The 18197-nt window shown below is 39.7% G+C and overlaps 1 protein-coding gene across 3 annotated transcripts; it reads right to left on the bottom strand.

Annotated features, from left to right (window-relative positions):
• On the bottom strand, positions 1-8055 carry LOC148084985 (protein mono-ADP-ribosyltransferase PARP12). Of its 3 annotated transcripts, none has more exons than XM_087787992.1 (12): positions 7732-8054; positions 6549-6684; positions 6382-6484; positions 4465-4515; positions 4260-4386; positions 4015-4180; positions 3625-3745; positions 3455-3551; positions 3321-3399; positions 2803-2936; positions 2156-2292; positions 1-2086 (listed from the first exon to the last, which is right to left on the bottom strand). In XM_087787992.1, the coding sequence occupies exons 1-12, from the start codon at positions 8007-8009 to the stop codon at positions 1542-1544; spliced, it is 1974 nt and encodes a 657-aa protein (XP_087644118.1). In that variant the 5' UTR covers positions 8010-8054; the 3' UTR covers positions 1-1541. The 3 variants fall into 3 exon arrangements, 2 of the variants coding, with proteins under 2 accessions (XP_087644118.1, XP_087644117.1); XM_087787991.1 differs by having other exon boundaries at positions 5827-6484; XR_015710776.1 differs by lacking the exon at positions 2803-2936 and having other exon boundaries at positions 1948-2086; positions 5827-6484; positions 7732-8055.
• Between the last annotated feature and the right edge of the window lie 10142 nt (positions 8056-18197).

Consider the following 18197-nt stretch of genomic DNA (forward strand, 5'->3'; position numbering starts at 1 on the left):
TTTTCAGAACTTTAGTGTTTAATGTGATTCATTAAGAGAACAGATCTTTAAAGGTTCACAATAGTATGTTTGATCAATGTCTGTTGGTAGAAACATTTGGTTAACATCAACACATCATTTTGATCAATCATATACATTAGTTGTAGGAGAAAAAAAGATTATATTTTAGGATAAGACAACATACTCTAATTTCACTCAGTTAATTTTGAATAGAACGGTAATAAAAATCCTTGCTTACATCATGTATCATTCAACATTCGTGTATGTTACTTTACAGTGGAAATATAAGGCAAAGAAAACAAAATCAATATAAACACAAAAATATCTGTTTAAATATTACATTCTTTAAAGCCCAAATGAATGAAATGAAAAGAAACAATGTATCATTCAAAATTGATTACATTCTCAGAGTATCCCCATCTCTTTATGAAGTTGTAACTTGCTAGTTCACCAGGTGTTCCATGACTTTGTATCTGCTGTCTGACTCAGTACAATAGGGGTAATATCTTCTGATGTATTGGTGTATCAAGCCTGTTTCTGACTTCATATACCCAGTTATTAGAGGAGAATATTTGTAATGGTGATCAATCATGCAGTAACTTGTGTGTGTCAAGTGACTAACAGACAGGTAAGAATGCCTAACAGCACTGTTATTGTCAGTACAATATCATAGCTATTGAGCGTAAAAACGGAAATAGTTTGTACCGAATAAGCATAAAAATGTTAAGATATGAGCTCTTAAATTAAAAATTTATGATAATCATTACACTTGACCAAACCAACATACCTTTAGTTGTACCACACGATTCAAATCAACAACAAATTGAAGCAAACAACCTGCAACCTATAAACATTCTTACAATAGTGTATGTAACTAATAACTAGACTAAACAAAAATGGTAAATAAGTCAAAATCAGACTTTATAGTTTAACATTGGTGTCATCACTGGTCTTGATATAGAAATGATTTATTCATGGACTTGGTCTTGTCTTGGTCTCGCATTCTATCTGTCTCAACCGGTCTCAAGCATAGATGTGTTCTCAAAGCATATTAAACTTATTAGATGTTATATTTTTTTTAATCTCTCCAATGATGTGCATCTATAGTTAGATGAATGGGCATTGCACAAATGTTGCGACCCTCCTTACATCACAGTCTACTTTGTCTCATCTGTCTAATTGTATTACAAATATGCTTCAGATGTTTGCTTTACAAAGTCTCCCCCTTGTTTATTTTTTCTTTTTCTTCTTCATTTCAGAGAAAGTCAGATTTTTCACACTTATCTGTCTGTCTATTCTTAGAATGTCTTTTGCTGTCCAATTGCGAGTCTATAAGTAAAACAGTTATATTTCAGACTTTACCAAGTATTTTCTTCTTAAGTCTCAATCTTTTTTTAGAAGTTTGTTACAGACTTTTTAGTGAACCAAGTTCAAGTTGTGTTGAGGATTTTTTTTCTTCTCCGTAATTTTTAGATTCACAATTTTGACTTTTTCATTTTACCAACTCAAACGCATCATTTGCGTTAAACAAGTTAAACTTATTATTTAGGATGCATCAGTTCTCTAACGATTGTTTCGATTGATCTGAAACCTTCCGAGTCTTCCAAAAGACTGGCTTGGTAGGAAGAAGTAGTCGGTCGGATGGATAAAGACCTGGCTTGGGTGGGTGAAATGCCAGCTTGGTGAAATGGATTTCTGGATTGTAAAAACATGGTGCTGGATGTGTGTGATGAAGGGCTGGCTTGGTTGGATAAACTGCTGAACAGTGAGGAGCTTGTAATATGTGCAGGTGTTGGTGGCACTACAGGTCTGAGCTGAGGTGATGTGGCACATTTTGTGTACTGTATCAGGTACTCTGGGTAGATTTGGTGCTTCTCAAAGATGACAAAGATGGATGGATTCAAGAGATTATCTACACAGCTGTCATAGAAATCCACATTACTGCCCAATTTGGCAGGTGGTCGGCGATAGTCAGGCAGTCCTCTTGTGTAGTCCCCGACCAAAACACGTGACAGAAACATAGACCGAGCAACAGAGACACCGGTATAGCTGTCCGAGTACTTGGCATCTCTCGCAAAATAACTACCTGGAAGGTAAATAAAAGATTATTATCCTGCAAGGTGAGGATTCAACTCTGGAGGGTTGTTGGACCAACCTTGACCATAAGCAGTTCCGTGAGTCCCACAGATTCTCCAGTCAAAGTTGTGGTGACAGATGGCATCCACGTGTTTGGTGTCAGTTCCATGAAACAAGCGTTTCTCTCCACTCCTGTCCTTCATCCGATTCTTCTGCCTGAATAAAAGGACCTCAATTTCATCGGTTCTTTAAACTGGATGTTTGTGACTTGTCTTTTACAGGAGTTGGTCAAGTCTATTTCCACAAATAATTGTTGTTTTTAGGTAGGTTAAGTGTATGATCAATCACCCCCGTTTTTCTGGAATCAATGGATTACGCACTTTATTTACAAGGTCAGTATGTTGGTCATTAGATAACCAACTCTCTTGGTAAATCTTTGTTGACCAAGTTTATTATGTACACAGCGATGTGTATCTCATTTTTACCAGGTTTCCATTCTAAAAGACTACAAATTATCATCAATATGCTGTTTGTTTTTTTTTCAATATTTTGCAGACTTTACCTTGTTTGCTGAATTATAAAGTACAGTATTGTGTAATACTTTATGACATGTCATAGTCATAAAGGTTCATTCCAAGACATGTTTATTTCAAGCTTAATGAAATGATGGAAGTAAGTAAGTAAGTAAGTAATATTTATTTATATAGCGCTTTTCGAGACCAGTACCAGTTAAAGACGTCCCAAAGTGCTTTGTTCTGGATCCTCTCAATTTTGTTGATAACAAAACCAACATTGATAGTTTTTCCAAACTGAGCTTCAACCTCTCTATATTCTTCTGATGTTGCTGAAAGAGGGATCATCTGAAAAACATAAAGTCAAGACACATTTACATAAAATGTTGTTGTTCACAATTCAGGAGTTTCATCGAGCTCAACTTTTTATTTTTTTTATTTTACAATCACTGGTTCAAAGTTCTGGTGAGCCACAATGAGTATGATTTATGATAAAAGGCATTTATTCCGAACATTTAAACAAAATCTTGTATTTCTGCTCCTCTTCTCCCACTTATTCTCTTAAAGAGGGTTTTTGGGGGCTGTGATCACTGCTAGTTGGGAAATGTTGGCCAGAGAAGTGGGAAAAGATAATTTTGTGCAACAGTATCTGGCTCTTCGTAATGATAATGATAATTATAATTTTTTATTGCTTCACAATTTAGGAATAAAGAACGAAAGGTTCTGAAGTACCATGTAGCCTTGTTCTGGGATCTCTGTATTGTCCCAGTGGGTCGGTACTGCAGAGAATTGGGGTTGACCGGTGGGTCTCCTGTGTAGAAAGAGATGTCAAAGATGTAATGTATTTTTGTTGACAGATTACTCACCTTGCTTTCTTCTCTTTGACATCCTCCTCAGATACAAAACGGGGCCTTCTACGCACCAATTTTTTTGTTCCATGTTTTACATTTGTCTGGATCATGTCTGGAATTTTAGGATAGAAAATCTTCGATTAATAGGTAAGCTTGTCAGGGTATATTTTGGATGTTGAGTTCACCTTGAAAGCTGAGGGAGTAGGACTGTGAATAGGCAGTGAACTGGACCGAAGCTGTGTTGTCCTCCAAAAACTTCTCCTCAAGTTGAGTGCTGTTGACGTCTGCTGGGCCCTTTCCACCACCCTGTTATCATATTCAGTTCAAGTCTTCGAGCTACCTACTCTTGACTGTTGACTGTTCATTACTGAATAACACTCTTGCAAGACATTGTTCCTAAATTACTGTGGCCATCGTCCACTACTGCTCAGTCACAAGGACCTTAGGAAGTGTCCGACAGAAAAAGAATGCAGAAACAAGTGACTCAAAAGAGTTTTCTCCAGAGGGTAGCGTGAATCTCCATAAGGCCATCCCAAGTAGCCATTTTAAATTTGCGCATGGAGGCTTACACTTACAGCAGAAGCATACTGATGCCACAGGCCACTCTCATCCTCCCAGTACCAGAGCCACTCCGTGGTGAGAATGTAGTTCTTCTCTGCAACAGAGTTCACAGTCGAAAGTCTTCTGACTTTTTGGTCCCCGCTAGTCATTGTGTCAAAATCCACAAATGGACTGCTAATGCTGCAAAATGAGCAAGACATTCACAACAGATCTGGAAACTGCTAGACTGAGCAGGGAGATAATATGATTAAAAACTTACCTGCTTGTCTTTTTGGGGTCACAATAGTCACTTTCAATTAGCACGTTATTAAGCAGAGGGGTCCACTGGTTCCCCTCCTGGATCTGCCACCTGTACGGCATCTTGTCATGAGCCTTGAAGCAGTTATCTACCAGTACAGCGGGTAAACGTACAACAATAAGACATCTGCAAACGCTATTACCACAGTCCAGAAAAATCTCCTTACCCTCGTGGATACATCTTCCTTTCACAAAAAACATGCAGATCTCTGTTTTGTCTTCAAGAAAAAAGAGAAAACAGATGTGTTACAGTTTACCAGGAGAACTTGGTATAAAAAAGAGCAGATTAAATGGACCTGTAATTGTTGGTTTGGATGTTTAGGGGGCCACCAAGTTTCAGAAAATGAGACATTTGAAATACAGACCCGCCTTATGTTGCTTCTGATTGGTTGATATTGCGTGGTGTCTTAGGTGATTGGCTAGATTTACACAAAATGTTTTTTATCATTAAAAAATAATAATATAAAGTATTAAATGGGTAAATTAACATAGAAATTTCAAGTGTGGTGTGAGAATTGCGTGACTGTCACACCCAAAGATACTTGGCAGCCCTTTATATGTCACATGTAAAGGCCTTGACACCGCGCCAACTGTCGAGCGTCGGGCAGTCCAGTGTAGTCTGGCCTCGTCCCTCGAAAAAAAAACCTTGCTACACACCAAAGAGACTGTTGGCAAAAGTGTACATTCTGCACATGTGCGACAGCGGGTGACGCTGCGGCACGTGAAAACTGGAAATGCTCTGGGACTAGTCAAAAACGGTCTGTGTTTTCACCCGTTGAAAGAAAGATAAAATAAAATACACGATGGATAACGACACGAATATGAAGCGACTGGCATTGTCAGCCCTGCAGTCACATCGGCAGCTCCGTGGGCTTTTCATGTGACGAGCAAGATATAGGGAAATAATTGTGATTATCTAGAGAATGATCATTAAAGTCATGTCAACAAATTGTCCTTCTGTATCATTATTAGCACAAAATGACCATGAATCAGACACTGTGATAATGGAATGTACAAATGTTGAGATGAAGGGGACTCACATGAAAGGTTGCATGTGAACAACAATTCAAGACATTAATGTAAATCAATTAGTACATGGAGCAGGAGGTGATGAGATATGTTCAATGTTATGATAATGTTCGCTGGATGCATGTGGATGGACCAGATTACAATGTAGACTGCGTCACATTGATCTGCTTCATTCACATGATAATATTTGGGTGGATTTTCAATAAAAGTGTAGTTTCATCCATGCCATCGCTGCTTATCTACTGTTTACAATAGTCACTTCCGTTTCATTGTCCTGCACTGATTCGCTAGCTAAACCTAGCACTCGACCAATCAGATTGACCATTGTGTCAGACTCTCGACTCCAGACTGAACATGTGCACCTGCATCTTTTTTCGTCCGACTAGGATGCCGACACAGGGACTCGAGGCGCCGACTGCTTGACAGCGCCAGACGCCCGATAATCGGCGAGGTGTGTCAAGGCCTTAAAAGTTACACCAGAAATCACAGCTGCACTTTACCTCTTGCAGGTCTGGCTCTGGTGTCCCTGCCGCGCCCTCTTACCGACCTGTCATTCCTGTCTAGGCCATCATGTCCATCGTACAGATTAAGCAGGGAGAGGTTATTCATAGAAATGGCTCCGCGCATCTGTGCCCTGGGACAGCTTTTGTCTCTGTTACCCCTGCCGCCCCTGTTGCCTCGTCCAACTCTTGATTTATCAGCAGTCCTCCCAGACCTCTCGCGCCTGGTTTCATCATTTCCAGCTGTAGAGTCACAGTCACTTTCATTTTGTTCTCCTCCAAAATTCAGGGGAGCCGGTAGGCCAGTGATAGAACCACCTGTAACCAGATTCATCGGCTCCCTGGTGCAGCTTTTGGCTCGGTTCCCCCTAACAGCACCTCTTCCTCGAAACCCTTCTGGATTTCTCCTTCTATTTTGTCTGTCATCATACTTAAGAATTTCTTTGTTTGCATACGTTGACTTTAGAGAATCAAAAAGACTGTTATGTACTCCTCTTTTGCGTAGGCATTTCTCTGGCTGGGGAGCTCTGAAGTCATGCACCCGAAAGCACTCACAGTTGTTGGTTAGGAACTTCTGACAGATGTGCATTCTCTCACAGGCATCGCCACTCCCACAATTGCCAAACTCTCCATCTCCATTGTTGTAATCATGGCAGATCTGGATTGAAGGAAATACACTTGAACTCAGAAAGAGAAGCTCTTCTTCAACACTTTTGTCTCACCTGGGGCAGCAATGGTGAGTCATTCTGCAACAGAAGTGTGCACAACTCCTGCATGTTCAGGATCTCTAACTTGTTTCTTTGCAGTACTTCCTGGTTGTGGGACGAGTTTAGCTCATGAGAAAATGTACACTGGCCCCTGCAAAAAACACAACTCATTACAATCGACAAAAAAATCGATAAAAACAATACAAACCTAAGGTAGGTAGCAAATATGGTAGGTAGGTAGATACAGGAGGTAGTTAGGTATAGTAAGATAGGTGTATGTCCACTGTGTAAGCACCAAAAATTCAAACGCGTGGCTGACAAGCTCAGGGATAGACATATAAATTCCTTCAGTCGGAAAAATGTGGTTCTATTTGGTGGCTGTTCAGTACTGGGTTTTAATATTGGCTTATGTCACGAAAAACATAGCATGTGTTACCATCTACTCAAACGGATTTCTACACATTAACTTTACTTACTTTACTTTACTATATTATTTAAATATTTATTGATGATGTTTTTCTATTAGTATCTAGTATAATTAACTATAATAATGTTTTATCTAGATTTAAGATGATCTATGTGTACACAGAGGAGAGGATCCTCAACAAAGTTACAAACTTACGTCTGTTAGGGACCGTCAATGAATTTTACTTTGGCAAACGTTAACGTATGAAAATTAATTAAAAAATGTTTTGAGAGGTGCATAGTAAAATCAATGAATACATGTTAAAAATATGATTTAGTTCAATGATCTCAAAGTAATTTTGATTGATTTTATCCAAACATCTGGAAAGCTGTTGTGAAAAGAAATACAACATTTACATGTATTTATTTTAAATATTTAATAATATATATTCATTGTTTTTACTATGCACCGATTTGTTAAATATTTTATATGTTAACGTTCGTCAAAGTAACATTTGTTGTCGGTCCCTAACAGACGTGACGCTGGTGAGTCAGCGACTCTTGGCAGTTCTATCGGCCGCTTTCAGTGAGCTCTCTCCGGGTATGTGGCGGACAATGACTCGGCGGTTGCTGGAGCGAATGTCTGTCGAATATCCAATATCAATCTAACTTCACCGCGGTCATTTTACTGCAGAGTTTTAACGTAAACCTGTTGTGAGTTTAAAACACATATGTCAATTTGTACTAATTGTTTACAGTTTTGTCATTGTAAAAATAAAAAAAACAGTTTTACCTGCGACTGAAGTGACAGGCTCCACTGAAGAGGAAGTGTTTGCACAGGTGAAGACTCCCACACGAGCCCGGACACTCTTTGACCCTACAGAGCCTCAGGGTGGTTCGGGCCACCACCTTTGCCAGTGGACCCGAGTGTTGTCGACAAAACTTGTTGTCATTGCTGAGGATGACTAGTTTCAGACTCGTCTCGTCGCCAGAAGAGATGTTACAGATGAGATCTTCGTAGCTGACCGCTCCTTGGTTGGCGCAGATGAACTTCACTACTTCGGCCTCCATGGTTGATTCCTTCCTTCCGCGTTCTGCTGTCGGCGAGACGCTTTAAAAAGTCTGAGCTTGCGCTTCCCTAGAATAGAAAATGAAACTAGTTTTGATTACATTAAAGTGCTGCAATACCGAAAGATTCCACTTGGGGGCAAAAGAGCTGCACCAGTCACCGGTTGAGATGTTGTAACTAACAACCAACATGTTTATTGGGAAAACAAAATAATACACGTCTGCGTCAGTTTATTAAACTGATGGTAGGACTTTTACTCATTACAAATGCTTATTTCGCCACTGATACAATTACTAACCATTTTTCCAGCCATCTAGTGTAAAGGGTGCAGTCCTTAAATCCCGGTTCCCTTATGGAATCGACGACCTGATGGAACTTATTCACATCCATAACTCATCCGATGTGTCATTTAAGTCTGAGGGACCATTATGGATTCATAATCAAAAATGAAGATGTCATTTAAAATGTAACTGGACAACCAGATTGTCCTGCTAGGATGATTCAAATTCTATGAACACAGTATCACTGACAAAAGGTTCATCATAAGAAATGTCTTTAACAAAAACATTGCATGTGGTGTCCCCCAGGGTTAAACTTTAGGTCAATTTTTATTTAATTCTGCATGTTATTCCCAAATAATAAAAAAAAAAGCCTCTTGCCACAGCAGTGAGCCTATATCGTCACCTAAAGCAGGTCAACATCTGTATGGTCTTCCAAGATAGTCCTCCTCATAGCACGGATAAAAATGTTTTCACAAACAGCCTGACAAGGAAAGACCTCTGAGGTCAACGAAAACACCAAAATAATAACAGTTTACAATCCCAGAGGGTTGTAAACTGAATCACAGCTTCTCTTTCATTTGTAATTACCATACACGCAGCCGGTACATTCACAGAGAAATGTTCTGCTGGTGCAGAGGAACAAAACAGAAACAGTGTGAAGTGCATTCATTTTTAAAGCAACTGTGAATGATTCAGGTCTTAATAATAATAATTGAACACACCTTAAAGACACTGCTAAATAAAAACAATAGATTGGTGACACATGAATGAAAATGCCTGCACAAAACAATAACATGTCTTTACAGAGTTTAACATCATCACACACACCCGTAACCAGAAAACTCAACATAACAACAAAACCACACATATGAACACACACGCAAATACAACAAAAAGAGAAGATGGAATGAGTTTTTTTGTCTGTTGACTAATCAGAAAAAAACCTAAACAAAATACACATTTAGAAAAGAGTCATAATTTTCATCTGACTCAGCAGAAACAGTAAAGACAGATTTCCTTGATGTAAGGATCTTTGGGGGCCGAGTGGTGTGTTGCCAGAAGGAGCAAATGAAGCTGGGACAACATGCGGCCGTCGCCACCATGGGCGGACAACAGGAAGTCGCTGCTCAGGCTGGTTAATGTCAGTGGATGTTTATCGTCACTCAGAGCGCTGATGCATCCTGGGCAATAAATCGGATTTTCCCTGAAGAGTGAGGCGTAATGAGTCATGGCTGCAAGAAAGATAAAGGTGACGACATGACGTGTCCTGTGCGACAACTTTCTCTCGCTAATCTACTGTGAAGGATTGTGTCTGAGACTTTGGAAGCAATAGTTATACACCCAAGTACGACATTTTCAACCAATCTATGGTCATGCTCAGTGTTCCATGACTTTGTATCTGCTGTCTGACTACGTAAGTACAATAGAATCGATTTTTCTATTCTTAGAATGTCTTTTGCTGTCCAATTGCGAGTCTATAAGTAAAACAGTTATATTTCAGACTTTACCAAGTATTTTCTTCTTAATTCTCAATCGTTTTTTAGAAGTTTGTTACAGACTTTTGAATGTACCAAGTTCAAGTTGTGGTGAGGATTTTTTTTCTTCTCCGTAATTTTTAGATTTACAATTTTGACTTTTTCATTTTACCAACTCAAACGCATCATTTGCGTTAAACAAGTTAAACTTATTATTTAGGATGCATCAGTTCTCTAATGATTGCTCCGATTGATCTGAAACCTTCTGAGTCTTCCAAAAGACTGGCTTGGTAGGAAGAAGTAGTCGGTCGGATGGATAAAGACCTGGCTTGGGTGGGTGAAATGCCAGCTTGGTGAAATGGATTTCTGGATTGTAAAAACATGGTGCTGGATGTGTGTGATGAAGGGCTTGCTTGGTTGGATAAACTGCTGAACAGTGAGGAGCTTGTAATATGTGCAGGTTTTGGTGGCACTACAGGTTTGGAAATCTTGTGAATGACGGATGCTGGATTGGAAAAGGCTTGATTGATAGACAGTACGGCAATTTGTTGGGTCCCAGTTGTTGTCTTTGCAGGTGTTAGTTGCACTACAAGCCTAGACAAATTGCTGGACAGTAAGGCACTTTGTTGGGTCCCAGTTGTTATCTTTGCAGGTGTTAATGGCACTACAAGCCTAGGCGGATTGCTGGACAGTAAGGCACTTTGTTGGGTCCCAGCTGTTGTTTTTGCAGGTGTTAGTGGCACTACAAGCCTAGGCGGATTGCTGGACAGTAAGGCACTTTGTTGGGTCCCAGTTGTTGTCTTTGCAGGTGTTGTTGGCACTACAGGTATGAGCTGAGGTGATGTGGCACCTTTTGTGTACTGTATCAGGTACTCTGGGTAGATTTGGTGTTTCTCGAAGATGACAAAGATAGATGGATTCAAGGGATTATCTACACAGCTGTCATAGAAATCCACATTACTGCCCAATTTGGCAGGTGGTCGGCGATAGTCAGGCAGTCCTCTTGTGTAGTCCCCGACCAAAACACGTGACAGAAACATAGACCGAGCAACAGAGACACCGGTATAGCTGTCCGAGTACTTGGCATCTCTCGCAAAATAACTACCTGGAAGGTAAATAAAAGATTATTATCCTGCCAGGTGAGGATTCAACTCTGGAGGGTTGTTGGACCAACCTTGACCATAAGCAGTTCCGTGAGTCCCACAGATTCTCCAGTCAAAGTTGTGATGACAGATGGCATCCACGTGTTTGGTGTCAGTTCCATGAAACAAGCGTTTCTCCCCACTCCTTTCCTTCATCCGGTTCTTCTGCCTGAATAAAAGGACCTCAATTTCATCGGTTCTTTAAACTGCTTCTTTGTGACTTGTCTTTTACAGGAGTTGGTCAAGTCTATTTCCACATATAATTGTTGTCTATAGGTAGGTTAAGTGTATGATCAATCACCCCCGTTTTTCTGGAATCACTGGATTACACACTTTATTTACAAGGAGGTCAGTATGTTGGTCATTAGATAACCAACTCTCTTGGTAAATCTTTGTTGACCAAGTCTATTGTGTACACAACGATGTGTACCTCATTTTTACCGGGTTTCCATTCTAAAAGACTACAAATTATCATCAATATCCTGTTTGTTTTTTTTTTCAATATTTTGCAGACTTTACCTTGTTTGCTGAATTATAAATGACAGTATTGTGTTATACTTTATGACATGTCATAAAGGTTCATTCCAAGACATGTTTATTTCAAGCTTAATGAAATGATGGAAGTACCAGTTAAAGACGTCCCAAAGTTCTTTGTTCTGGATCCTCTCAATTTTGTTGATAACAAAACCAAAATTGATCGTTTTTCCAAAGTGAGCTTCAACCCCTCTATATTCTTTTGATGTTGCTAAAAGAGGGATCATCTGAAAAACATAAAGTCAAGATACATTTACATAAAATGTTGTTGGTCACAATTCAGGATTTTCATCGAGCTCAACTTTTCATTTTTTTTATTTTACAATCACTGGTTCAACGTTCTGGTGAGCCACAACGAGTATGATTTATGATAAAAGGTATTTATTCCAAACATTTAGACAAAATCTTGTATTTCTGCTCCTCTTCTCCCACTTATTCTTTTAAAGAGGGTTTTTGGGGGCTGTGATCACTGCTAGTTGGGAAATGTTGGCCAGAGAAGTGGGAAAAGATAATTTTGTGCAACAGTATCTGGCTCTTCGTAATGATAATGATAATTTTTTTTGCTTCACAATTTAGGAATAAAGAACGAAAGGTTCTGAAGTACCTTGTAGCCTTGTTCTCGGATCTCTGTATTGTCCCAGTGGGTCGGTACTGCAGAGAATTGGGGTTGACCGGTGGGTCTCCTGTGTAGACAGAGATGTCAAAGATGTAATGTATTTTTGTTGACAGATTACTCACCTTGCTTTCTACTCTTTGACATCCTCCTCAGATACAAAACGGGGCCTTCTACGCACCAATTTCTTTGTTCCATATTTTACGTTTGCCTGGATCATGTCTGGAATTTTAGGATAGAAAATCTTCGATTAATAGGTAAGCTTGTCAGGGTATATTTTGAATGTTGAGTTCACCTTGAAAGCTGAGGGAGTAGGACTGTGAATAGGCAGTGAACTGGACAGAAGCTGTGTTGTCCTCCAAAAACTTCTCCTCAAGTTGAGTGCTGTTGACGTCTGCTGGGCCCTTTCCACCACCCTGTTATCATATTCAGTTCAAGTCTTCGAGCTACCTACTCTTGACCGTTTGAACTGAATAACACTCTTGCAAGACATGGTTCCTAAATTACTGTGGCTATCGTCCACTACTGCTTCTTAGTCACAAGGACCTTAGGAAGTGTCCGACAGAAAAAGAATGCAGAAACAAGTGACTCAAAAGAGTTTTCTCCAGAGGGTGCCGTAAATCTCCATAAGGCCATCCTAAGTAGCTATTTTAAAATTGTGCATGGAGGCTTACACTTACAGCAGAAGCATACTGGTGCCACAGGCCACTCTCATCCTCCCAGAACCAGAGCCACTCCGTGGTGAGAATGTAGTTCTTCTCTGCAACAGAGTTCAGAGTCGAAAGTCTTCTGACTTTGTGGTCCCCACTAGTCATTGTGTCAAAATCCACAAATGGACTGCTGCTGCTGCAAAATGAGCAAGACATTCACAACAGATCTGGAAACTGCTAGACTGAGCAGGGAGATAATATGATTAAAAACTTACCTGCTTGTCTTTTTGGGGTCACCATACTCACTTTCAATTAGCACGTTATTAGGCAGAGAGGTCCACTGGTTCCCCTCCTGGATCTGCCACCTGTACGGCATCTTGTCATGAGCCTTGAAGCAGTTATCTACCAGTACAGCGGGTAAACGTACAACAATAAGACATCTGCAAACGCTATTACCAAAGTCCAGAAACATCTCCTTACCCTTGTTGATACATCTTCCTTTTACAAAAAACATGCAGATCTCTGTTTTGTCTTCAAGAAAAAAGAGAAAACAGATGTGTTACAGTTTACCAGGAGAACTTGGTATAAAAAAGAGCAGATTAAATGGACCTGTAATTGTTGGTTTGGATGTTTAGGGGGCCACCAAGTTTCAGAAAATGAGACATTTGAAAGACAGACCCGCCTTATGTTGCTTCTGATTGGTTGATATTGCGTGGTGTCTTAGGTGATTGGCTAGATTTACACAAAATGTTTTTTTATCATTAAAAATATAAAGTATTAAATGGGTAAATTAACATAGAAATTTCAAGTGTGGTGTGAGAATTGCGTGACTGTCACACCCAAAGATACTTGGCAGCCCTTTATATGTCACATGTAAAGGCCTTGACACCGCGCCAACTGTCGATCGTCGGGCAGTCCAGTGTAGTCTGGCCTCGTCCCTCGAAAAAAAAACCTTGCTACACACCAAAGAGACTGTTGGCAAAAGTGTACGTTCTGCACATGTGCGACAGCGAGTGACGCTGCGGCACGTGAAAACTGGAAATGCTCTGGGACTAGTCAAAAACGGTCTGTGTTTTCACCCGTTGAACGAAAGATAAAATAAAATACACGATGGATAACGACATGAATATGAAGTGACTGGAATTGTCAGCCCTTGGTCCTGGAGAAAAAACACCTGAATCTCACAGTAGCAGCTCCGAGGGCTTTTCATGTGTCGAGCAAGATATAGGGAAAAATTGTGATTATCTAGAATGATCATTAAAGTCATGTCAACAAATTGTTCTTCTGTATCATTATTAGCACAAAATGACCATGAATCACACTGTGATAATGGAATGTACAAATTTTGAGATGAAGGGGACTCACATGAAAGGTTGCATGTGAACAACAATGCAAGACATTAACGTAAATCAATTAGTACATGGAGCAGGAGGTGATGAGATATGTTTAATGTTATGATAATGTTTGCTGGATGCATGTGGATGGACCAGATTACAATGTAGACTGCGTCCCATTGATCTGCTTCATTCACATGATAATATTTGGGTGGATTTTCAATAAAAGTGTAGTTTCATCCATGCCATCGCTGCTTATCTACTGTTTACAATAGTCACTTCCGTTTCATTGTCCTGCACTGATTCGCTAGCTAAACCTAGCACTCGACCAATCAGATTGACCATTGTGTCAGACTCTCGACTCCAGACTGAACCCGTGCACATGCGTCTTTTTTCGTCCGACTAGGACACCGACACAGGGACTCGAGGCGCCGACTGCTTGACAGCGCCAGACGCCCGATAATGGGCGAGGTGTGACAAGGCCTTAAAAGTTACACCAGAAATCATAGCTGCACTTTACCTCTTGCAGGTCTGGCTCTTGTGTCCCTGCCGCGCCCTCGCACCGACCGGTCATTCCTGTCTAGGCCATCATGTCCATCGTACAGATTAAGCAGGGAAAGGTTAGTCATAGGAATGGCTCCGCGCATCTGTGCCCTGGTGCAGCTTTTGGCTCGGTTCCCCCTAACAGCACCTCTTCCTCAAAACCCTTCTGGATTTCTCCTTCCATTTTGTCTGTCATCATACTTAAGAATTTCTTTGTTTGCATAAGTTGACTTTAGAGAATCAAAAAGACTGTTATGTACTCTTTTTCGTAGGCATTTCTCTGGCTGGGGAGCTCTGAAGTCATGCACCCGAAAGCACTCAAGGCTGTTTGTTAGGAACTTCTCACAGATGTGCATTCTCTCACAGGCATCGCCACTCCCACAATTGCCAAACTCTCCATCTCCATTGTTGTAATCATGGCAGATCTGGATTGAAGGAAATGCACTTGAACTCAGAAAGAGAAGCTGTTCTTCAACACTTTTGTCTCACCTGGAGCAGCAATGATGGGTCATTCTGCAACAGAAGTGTGCACAACTCCTGCATGTTCAGGATCTCTAACTTGTTTCTTTGCAGTACTTCCTGGTTGTGGGGCGAGTTTAGCTCATGAGAAAATGTACACTGGCCCCTGCAAAAAACACAACTCATTACAATCGACAAAAAAAATCGATAAAAACAATACAAACCTAAGGTAGGTAGCAAATATGGTAGGTAGGTAGATACAGGAGGTAGTTAGGTATAGTTAGATAGGTGTATGTCCACTGTGTAAGCACCAAAAACTCAAACGTGTGGCTGACAAGCTCAGGGATAGACATATAAATTCCTTCAGTCAGAAAAATGTGGTTCTATTTGGTGGCTGTTCGGTACTGGGTTTTAATATTGGCTTATGTCACGAAAAACATAGCATGTGTTACCATCTACTCAAACGGATTTCTACACATTAACTTTACTTACTTTACTATTTTATTTAAATATTTACTGATGATGTTGTTGTATTAGTAACTACCAAATTAACTATAATAATGTTTTATCTAGATTTAAGATGATCTATGTGTACACAGAGGAGAGGATCCTCGACAAAGTTACAAACTTACGTCTGTTAGGGACTGTCAATGAATTTTACTTTGGCAAACGTTAACGTATAAAAATTAATTTAAAAATGTTTTGAGAGGTGCATAGTAAAATCAATGAATACATGTTAAAAATATGATTTAGTTCTATGATCTCAAAGTAATTTTGATTGATTTTATCCAAAGATCTGGAAGCTATTGTGAAAAGAAATACAACATTTACATATATGTATTTATTTTAAATATTTCAGAGGTGAATAGTAAAAACAATGAATACATATTAAAAATATGATTTAGTTCTATGATCTTAAAGTGATTTTTAATTTATTTTATTCCAACATCTGGAAGCTATTGAGAAAACACATCAATATTAAGTTAGACTAAGTCATATTAATAACATATATTCATTGTTTTTACTATGCACCCATTTTTTTCTCCATGGTTGATTCCTTCCTTCCGCGTTCTGTTCAATTGAAATTGAAACTTATTTTGATTAAATTAAAGTGCTGCAATACCGAAAGATTCCGCTTGGGAGCAAAAGAGCTGCACCAGTCACCGGTTGAGCTGTTGTAACTAACAACCAACATGTTTATTGGGAAAACAAAATAATTCACGTCTGCGTCAGTTTATTAAACTGATGGTAGTACTTTTACTCATTACAAATGCTTATTTCGCCACCGATACAATTACTAACCATTTTTCCAGCCATCTATGCCAGGGGTGCTCACACTTTTTCGGTTTGCGAGCTACTTTTATAATTGTAACGGGGTGTGTTTTCTTTATCTGCGTTGTGTTCTGTGCAGACTATGGGTATTCAGGACGCAGGTAGTCTTTCCAAATGCTTTTAATTTCTCTGTACAAAACAAGCATATGAATTAGCATGAGCTGCTGAGCTCCTCACACGTGGCTCACTCCTCCTTGAAGCTGATGCACGCACTCATACATTAACAATAGGAAAATAAACATAACACACATAAATCACAATAAACAATACAAAATAAATAAAGAAATAAACCGTACCTGTACAAAACAAGCATATGAATTAGCATGAGCTGCTGAGCTCCTCACAAGTGGCTCACTGCAACACACACACATGCAATTTAAATACTTGTTTGACAAACTGTCGCAAATTTTAGAACACGAATAAACAACATTTTTACATACACAAAAGCATAACAGAAAAATGGTAAAGTTTTGAAACAAATACAAGAACTTTCTCCGCAGAGCACTCAACATACCTCCTCCTTGCAGCTGATGCACGCACTGAGGAGACACGCAGCTCGCGCATGTACAGGTTCAAACACTTGAAGTGATAGTACATATTTATGGACACAATCGAACTATTTAAAATTAACCGACATAAAATGAAAAATAAAAGATAACACAAATAAAATACGATGGATGTTGTGAAATTTCAATATGTAATTTATTACCTGGTTACATACACCCTTCCTGAAATTCACCAACATCCATACAGTACCAATCTCTTTTTACACAAAATCCATTCTGGACCTCCACAATTGTCAGCCAAAAGTAGACCTAGTCCACTTCATCAACTAAACGTTACCTCAATTTCAAGGTTCAGGGAATAACAAGGTTGATCAAGTCTCGTTTATCCCTTAGATTAATATAATGCCTTTTACATTATACCCATATGGCTCTGAATGAAATCGGTCCAATAAATTATGTGTAAAAAAAAATTAGAAAAATTAACCCAAGTGTATTACCCAACATATGAACTTACATGGCTTCTAACCAAACTGTGAACCTTCCAAAATCGGCTTCTGAATCATTGATTGGATTAATCTGTTCACGGATTTAACTAACCTTCCTGTCCGGGTTCTAACCTGGTCACGAAAATGAGAAGGTTGTTCAACGTCGACTTCAGATGGACTACCAACTAATGGAGCAACAATACTCTCTTCAACAACAGACGGAACCTGAAACTCTTCAGTCGGAATTAACAACTCTGACTCAACGGAAACGTCAGGAAAGGGAACTGGAGTGACAACTTCATTTTGAACACCAGACACGTTCACTTCACCAGTAGTCTCTCCCTCCTCACCAAGGTCAACATCCTCTTCTTCCAACTCATCGTCATTCGCTAATGGAGAAACATCAATCATCTCAACTTGTTCCATGTCCGAAATTGGCAAGAAATTGACTTCCAACAAAAGATTTCTGTGCACCACTTTTCTTCGTCCCTTCATATTTTGAACCTTGTAAACATGAATACTGGGATTTACGCTCACAACGGTGTACACTCCATCTTCCCACTTATCTGCCAACTTTCTTTTGCCTCGTTCTCCTTTGTTTGCAACCAGAACACGATCCCCCACTTTCAACTCAGTACCTTTGGCACGTCTATTGTACTGGCTAGCTTGATGGTGTTGCTCAGTTGAGGAATGTTTCTGTGCAATTTCCATTGCATCTTTCAGACCGGACAGCAAAGACTTATGCGACAAAGCGTATTTATTATAGTCAACAACTGTCGGGTCCTTCTAGACCTGCCTAAACATGATGTCGACTGGTCGCATACCTAGGTTGCCAA

The sequence above is a fragment of the Callionymus lyra genome, chromosome 3, assembly GCF_982586985.1.
Source record: "Callionymus lyra chromosome 3, fCalLyr1.hap1.1, whole genome shotgun sequence".
NCBI classification, from domain to species: domain Eukaryota; kingdom Metazoa; phylum Chordata; class Actinopteri; order Syngnathiformes; family Callionymidae; genus Callionymus; species Callionymus lyra.